At 45.2% G+C, this 8,009-nt stretch overlaps 1 protein-coding gene across 1 annotated transcript in view; it reads right to left on the bottom strand.

The window, feature by feature from the left end:
• Positions 1 to 3,353: 3,353 nt before the first annotated feature.
• The window catches only part of COLGALT2 (collagen beta(1-O)galactosyltransferase 2), a 106,623-nt gene continuing 101,967 nt past the window's right edge, over positions 3,354 to 8,009 (bottom strand). The window contains exons 10-12 of the mRNA XM_011995366.1: positions 6,423 to 6,486; positions 5,481 to 5,687; positions 3,354 to 3,945 (exon numbers count right to left, since the gene is read on the bottom strand). Of these exons, the coding sequence (XP_011850756.1) occupies positions 3,669 to 3,945; positions 5,481 to 5,687; positions 6,423 to 6,486 (548 nt within the window). The 3' untranslated portion in view covers positions 3,354 to 3,668. The remainder of the gene's footprint in view (positions 3,946 to 5,480; positions 5,688 to 6,422; positions 6,487 to 8,009) is intronic.

Raw genomic sequence — 8,009 nt, forward strand, 5'->3', positions numbered from 1 at the left:
AAACCCAACTGAAATGTCACTTTCCCAGCAGAGCGGCTCTGACAGTCGTCCTCCACCCATTGTGTTAATCTCTGAAATAAAGCCGTCCTGTTTGGCAGTCACCTGCTTTATGTTGCTCCTCCATTGGATGTGGGCCCCACACAGCAGTAGGGACTTTACCTACTCCTCTGAGCGTCTCAGTGCCCAGCACAAAGCCTGCAGCAAGGCAGTGTTCACAGCCTAGTTTTTGAGATTAGGGGGAAGCTTGATTTAAAAATTCAAGCAGTCACTGAGATCAACGAGGATTCTCTCTTTGTTGCTGCTGCTATTTTTCCCCAGGAAAAAGCTCTTTGGCCTCGGACCAGTATCACAGTATCTCAGTATGTTTTGATGAATGGATAGACTGACCTGTAGCACAAAATGCAAGATGGACACCTCCACTCTCTCCCATTGGGGGCTCTCTTCCATCTTTCCGTACCTTGGAATCCTTTCAGCTAACATACCAATGCCCATCAGTTTAAAACAACCCTCACTGCGCAGGAAGGGCACAACCACCCTCCCCTCATTTGCCATGGGGATCACATCGCAGTTCCCCCTGACCCCCACCCACATCCTTGGTCAAGGGCAGACCTGGGAATCTCTGCAGTGCTGGCCATTGAAGAGTGCCTGCGGAAGCAATGGACAATCATATCGTTGAGTTAAGTTTTTTTTTTTTTAATTTTTCACGAAGAGCTCCAGAAGGCAAATAGTTTATCACTTCCCGCCCTGAAACAGCATGCAAGACAGATGATGCAGTGTGCTGGCTGTCCGCTGTTTCTGGTTCTCCAGAGCTCCTGCAGCAGGCCTGAGTGAACCGCAAGCGGGGCCCATGCAGTGCGTCCCCTGCAAAGCGCAGGTGTTCAGTCCACACACAGCAGCACCAGCACTGCTGACGTCACGGTTGTCTGTCCAGAAGATCCCACGTTAGATCCCAAGAGGAATCCAGACAGGCTTTAGCTTCCAGAGGCAGAGAGCGGGTGCCAGGGCCAGATGCAAAGGCCTCTATACTGACGGCCTCACGTGACACTGCAAAGGTCAACTGTCTTGGTTTAGGACTATGAGGGAGAGATGTGACAAATAATGAGGTCGAGGAACCTCTGGATTGCTAAAGAGATGACTTTAAAAAAAAAAAGTCACATCTTCAGCTCACAATGTTCACCAGAAAAGAATACTGCTTGAGATTCTAGACCTGAGCAGGGAGAAACAATCCGGGCTAAAGGAGCCAGAACTTCACAGTAGAACAGTCCTAGTCTAAAATGCTAGAATGTAAGTCCAATGTCTTTTAAGAATGAGAGTTCTTAAATCTGTCAGACCAGCTGACAGGGGAACAGGAAAAAAAAAAAAAGTCTTTATTAAACAAAACACCACAAAAATCAACCCAAACTTCCTTCAACCCCAGCACCCCAGCCACCTCCCACCCCATTAAAAAAATCATTAAAGTCATGCACACATGCACACACTCAAATATGAAAACAAAAACCAGATACCCAAGGAAATCTTAGGAATCACCTAAGGAATTTTCGCTCACTCCCCAGATGCGCTTTCTGTTTTTCTGGGGGTGGGTGGGAAAGGAAGTCACACTGACTGCTAAGCCTAAGCGGCACAATTTAGAGCTGGGCGAGAGCCCTTTCCTCAGCGGCCTGGCTTGCTGCTCAGCGTAGAACGGTACCCACAGTGAGTCGGGAAGGAAGGCCGAGGCTGGCGTCTGGTGGAAGGCAAGCTGCCTATTGTCCTAAACTGGGGACCCGCCCCTCGCCTGGGGAGGTGAGGCTGCCTGGCTGCCTTGACTACCTATTTGCTGATGGGACAGCTTGGTGATCACTTTCTCTAGACTCTGAGCCATGCTGTTCAACCTTAATGTGGGAATCAGTATCACATGGACAGTGAACTGAAGAATTACGTGTCTGGTTTAAAGTTTATCTTACACTCGTACACTAAGCTTGTGTATGTAACACCACCCGTCTGTGGGCTCTGCTCTGAAGGGCCTTCCCCATGAGTTTAAGTGTGAAGCTCAGGATTTGGGGTGTGCACGGCCCCCCATATGGCTGCATGGTGCATGGACACTGACGAGGAATGGTGCTTGTATGGGATGCCTGGGAGGGTTTTTCTGGAGACAAAAATTTATAGATTGAGGGCGTGAGAACATAAACTTGAGGAAAACCACCAGGATCTATACTAGGATGACAGATTGTGGAGTGGGAAGAAATCGTGTAGTCCAACTCTGCATTTTACATAAAATCAATCTGTGAAGAAAGCAGAAAGGACTCTCAGGGGATATCTTTTGAGAAAGGGTGTCTGCCGGGATTCTGATTCCAAGAGCTTCCCTGGCTGCTGGCCTAAATCAGCTGACCAGCCCTTTGTTTCTGACCAGGTTTCTCACCTGAGATAGAGAATCATTTGTTTCCAAACAGTTCAAATCCCCCATCCACACGCCTCCCTGAAAGAACCTGGCTGGGAAATTCAGGAGAATCAGATTGCCGAACCAATGTGTCCACACCCACTTCTCCCCTGGGTGCCACGGAAGTCTGCAACATCTGTTTCTCTGCCTTATCCTAAAGACAATGTCTTCGCCACATTTTGCAAAATAAATAATTCAAAATATAAAGAAAAACCCTGGCAAGAATAGTTGCTGGCCTGAAAATGTGCTCTGTCTCCTAGCAGTGACTCATAGAACTCACACCTGCGGTGGGTTCTCAGGCTAAGGGGTGGAGCGGAGAGCGTGAAGCTCTGTAGCAGCGCGCAAACCCGGGACAGGGCAGGACGCACAGCCAGCCCTCACCCTTCATATATTACATTTATCTTTATAAATAGAGCATCCTGACCCAAGTGGCCATAATAAAAAAAGCCAAATGTTGAGTTTTTTCCCTCAAATACCTACACAAACTGTCAAACGTCTACTAAATTATATCCACATGGCAAACTGGTCACCTCTATATGGGAGCTCCAGCTGTCATGATGGTCACAGGCCAAGTCTCAGCCAGACCCAAATACCCATCCCTATTAGATAACAAGGACTAAGTTTTTTTTTTTTTAATCGACTTTTCAATAAGGCTCGTGACAGAATCCTTTAAATAAAAAGCCAAATAAATATGATTTTTAAGTGATTGATTCCTGTCCCCCAAACGTTGCATACACAAGTTTTCAATGTCATATAAAACGGAGAAACTAGACCAATGAAGGTTGTCCAATTGGTTTGGCGTTTTCAAGGTCCCATCTGTCACATAAAATGGACCAGCTAGACCAATAAGTGTGGGTCTAGTTGGCCTGGCTGCCTTGACTACCTATTTGCTGATGGGACAGCTTGGTGATCACTTTCTCTTAAACAAGACTCTGAGCCATGTTGTTCAACCTCAATGTGGGAATCAGTGTCACATGGGTAGTGGACTGAAGAATTAGGTGTCTGGATTACAGTTTATCTTAACAGTTTCCAGAAAGCCTGTCTTTCAGCCATCTTGGGAAATTTGTGTTGAATTTCCTTATTTCCCTCCACTGTCAAAAGTATGTTAATTTCGATTTATCACATGAGATCACTTTGGTTAGATGACTGTGACCACTAAAAACAAAACAGAAAACTGGAGCAAACGGATGAATAGCCCTTTAGAAAAACCAAAGGATGTTGAACCGATGTGGGTCACACTCCCAGGGAGGCTTCATAGCTCATCCCTCGAAGGCACAGTGTCCAGGGAGGTTGGCGGTGGCAGGGCCTCTGTGTTCTTGGCACTGCTGTAGATGCGACTTTGCTTCCGGGACTTCCAGGCATGTGTCCTATCCCAGTCGGTGGCCACTGTCTCATTGTCCCAGATGGTGGAGGTCTCGGTGTCACTCAGGTACCCCGGCTGGCCTGTGTAGTGCGTAGGGTAGATGAGCAAGGGTTCTGCAGAGAAGGCTTTCAGGTCCCTGGATTCATAATACTCCTTGTACTCAGCTCTGAAAACAAGAAGGTGGCCGGACACATGAGGGGGTGGAAAGAAGACTTACGGAACAGGGACAAAGAGTGAAGGAGCCCTGCTGGCTACCTCTTAAATTGTCATGAGTTCATTATTTAAATTGTGTCATTTGTGACACACTTTAGCCTACAAACACAAAGATTTCTTTAAAAGATTTCCAAAGACAAGCTCCCAAGCAAAAAGGTCAGGATATTTCTGATGTATTTGGATAGACTAGTTTAAAAGATGAATTTCAGGTCTGACTCCAAAAGTTAAAAAGCAAGCCCTGTTAGACCATAATGATAAATATTTACGATCACTTTACAAAAAATGTCCTGCTCTTGGATTAATAAATGAGACACCCGAGATCTGGACAGCATCGATGGGGCATGTGGCACGTGGAGGCTTGGAGGCATGCAGGCTTGGCTTTGTGCGCTAGCTCCCTGCTCACCACTTGGGCTCCAGCAGGTGTAAAGGAGACGGATAACTTGGCCTCCCTCCCAGGGCTCCTGCACAGAGTATATGAGATGACATCTGAATGTAGTAATTTCCCTTTTGTTTAGGGGATAATGGTTTGACCTCCATGTTTCTGCCAGGACACAGAGATAAAGTCAGTCTCTGACATGTTATGTATACGAAGGCAAACAGCTCCATTTTTACTGAGGACAAGAGACAAAATGAACTGGTGGCAGCATAGGAAATCTCAACACTAAAATGAAGGCCATCTAGTGAAGAGATCACCCAGCAACTGAGAGAAGGGGCCAAGGTTAGAACTTATGCTGCTCCATTAATGAATTTAGGAATCATTCATTCATGATTTAGGAGCTGCTGTTATGTGTAGCATTTGGACTAGGCTCTAAGGACACAGAGGCATAAGACTGTTCCTGCCCCAGAGGGTATTTAGAGTTTACTGGGGAGACTGACAGGTAAACCATTAATTGCCACACTTTTTGATAAGCGCTAGGTCAGGGTAAGCTCCTGGGCATCACACTGCCCTTCTTCCATGGACATCATGCTCAGGTATCAGGTCCACACTCTCTGAACCTCTTATACATCCCTGTGATTGCAGGAATTAAAATATATCGTGATGATTTGTTCACGAGTCGGGGTTCCTGACCAGATTGTGACCTCTTCAAAAATGGGTATCTCTGCCTAGCCAAAAGTACACACAATGACCTGAACCAAAGGAACTGGAAATTTTGAGGTGCTTAGGAAGATGACCTTCACCTTGAGGTGCATGAGGTTATGGAAATAAGAAGAGCAAAGACAAGGAGGGGACCAAGCACATTACATTCAGTGCAACTACAAACTGGGTATTACAAGAATCCCTGGGCAGGACACTCACCATCTCTGCCTCACCTTCCCATCTGTACAAAGGGATAATCATCTGAGTTAGGCTCTCTTAATCATAATTATGAAAAGATCATTTAGGAAAGCAGTACAACTTTAGAAAATATCAAGTACTGCCAGAAATGGACAGCATCATTCATGAAGAGGCTGTACTTAAGGGAAGGCAGTCAGTTCAGGGAGACTCACACAGGATGCTTGTTGTACATGATTGGCAGAAACTCATCCACTGGCAACATCTTCCCAAAAGGATCGGCTCCAACCAGCTTCTGTGCTCCTTCCAGAGAGATGACGTAGCCCAGGGTCCAGTAGGAATAGTCGGCTTCGACCAGGTTTGCCACATTGGGCACGGCTTTCTCTGGTTCCTTTACTTGCATCCTCTTCCTGCCAATATAACTATAAGGAAACAGCAGAGGAGAAAAATTCCACCTTGACTATTATGCCATGATAAGGATGGAGAACAGCTTTGGCTTACATAGATACCTTTGAAATCCTGGACTGACTCTTGTCTGTCATTAAATGATGTATCACACCCTAAAGTGGATCCAATCACCAGTCATGACTGCCATCTGCCATCACTGGGGCCATTTTGCTGGCTGCATTTATCAACACCCCCACTATTCCTGCCTAGTGAACTGTTTTCAAGCCAGAAAGTAAGATGTAGTAAGATTAAAAGATATTTCAGATAATTTCTCAAAGATGGGATGAGGCTTCCAGCTGTGTTTACAGAGGTTGGAAAGGCACAAAAAAGGCCAGATGGAAGAATCCTGAGGCTGCTGTCTTCAGGTCCCCAGAGTGTCAGCCTTGGATGCCTTCTGCACAGCGCTCCAAGTACTGGTGGGAAACACAGGACCAAATAAGCTGGGGGAAAGAATCAGTCTGCAGTGAAGGTTCTGGGAACCCAAGAGCGGCCCTAAGGGGTTCCTTTTGGGTAGTATGAATGACAGCTCCTAACAGACATTCTCCTGCGTCACACTCGCCCAGCTGTGGCCAGGTTTCCTCCCAGACATGCTGCTCAGAGAAAGTCCCCTCAGGCACCTTCTGTCCTCCATGAAGAACTTCTACAACACGGGATGCACCTTTGGCCACTCCCATCTTCCCTAGTCTACCCATGGGTCTGTGCTTCATTACTTTTGTCTGGAGCCTATTGGTTTGGGCTTGACCGGAGCAAGCTGAGGAGTTGCCTCCTTCTTGCCTGCCAGGTAAAGCAGTACTTCCTCTATTTTGCCCTAAAACAATCTCTTTCAACATTCAAGGAATTTCCCCTAGTGAAAGCATCCCAGGATTTGTAGAACAAGTCTATGTTCAACCTTCAGTTCTTCTGAGGACAGCAAACATTTATCCCCAGCCACTGTCTCTTCAGATTACGGAGTCTGAGCTTCTCTCGTATCTCATCCACTGAAAGGGAAACTCTTATCGAGCACTTGAGAGGTGCTAGAGTGACAGAGGTACTGAGTCAGTGCTCTAACTTTACTTAATTTAATTTAAAATGTTGAAGCTGTGTGAAATATATTTATTTTTTCCATGAAACAAGTTCATTGTTTTGGTAGGACTACAGTTTACTTTAACAGCTGAAAATTTAGCTTCTGGATTGAGATGTGTTCTAAGTGTAAAATACATACCAGATTTTGAAGAGTTGGTACAAAAAAAGAGAAGATAAACTATGTCATTAATGGTTTTAAAATATTAATTACATACCAAAATGATGATACTGTTTGGATATATTTGGTTAAATAAAATATATTAAAACTAATTTAACCTAATTTATTTTTACCTTTTTAATGTGATTACTAGAAAACTGAAAATGACATATGTGGCTTGCATTATATTTCTATTGAACAACACTCCCTCGATGATTCCAATGACTTGTTCTATTCTCCCCTTTTATTATTCTCTTTTCTCGGAAAAATGTAATGTGGCAATCACGAACAGCTTATTACCTTTCATGTTTCAGGTTGAAGTAACATTTGTTTCTTTTTTGTTTTAGAAAATGACAGGTACAATTTAAAACTGTTATAGTTCTTTGAGACTATATAATAGATTTTAAGGGGATATTTTGACAATCTGTGAAATTTAGAAAACGTTTTTCTTTTCCTGTATCCTTATCAAGACAACTGTTCTTCCTTCTTGGATCTGTTGGTACTTTGTCCTGAGAAATGCACCCACCGAACTACATGTGAACAGGAACATATGCCAGCTCTAAACCTTATATTCCCTGGGTTGTCTTCTGTGATTATCAGGCTTAAGTGAAAGTTGCCTTTATACAAGTCACATAGGCATCAAGCAGCTTCCAGGCCTGTGAGGCCTTAACCATAGGCTGCGGAACCATCCATTGAGAAAGGTTGAAGTGCAGCAACTTCCAGAGGATATAGGAAGAAACAGTGATCTTAAGGGACTGTGCAGAATGCCAGATCTAACCACATGACCACATGATTGAAATCTGACAGGGCGCAGGTGTCTTCTTATTACACAGTAATGCATTAGTTGAGCCATTGCTAGGTTTCTTCTGAGCTCACAGTGGCCCATTTTCTGAGGGAACAAGTATTCCACCTGGGCTCATGGTTAGTACCCCCTGCGGGTGGGAGGAGCAGGGACAGCTCCTCTGCTGCAGCTGCTCCAAAGAAGCAGGCTCAGGCCGGGCGCGGTGGCTCAAGCCTGTAATCCCAGCACTTTGGGAGGCCGAGACGGGTGGATCACGAGGTCAGGAGATCGAGACCA

Source organism: Mandrillus leucophaeus, unplaced genomic scaffold (assembly GCF_000951045.1).
Source record: "Mandrillus leucophaeus isolate KB7577 unplaced genomic scaffold, Mleu.le_1.0 Scaffold484, whole genome shotgun sequence".
In the NCBI taxonomy this organism is placed as follows: Eukaryota; Metazoa; Chordata; class Mammalia; order Primates; family Cercopithecidae; genus Mandrillus; species Mandrillus leucophaeus.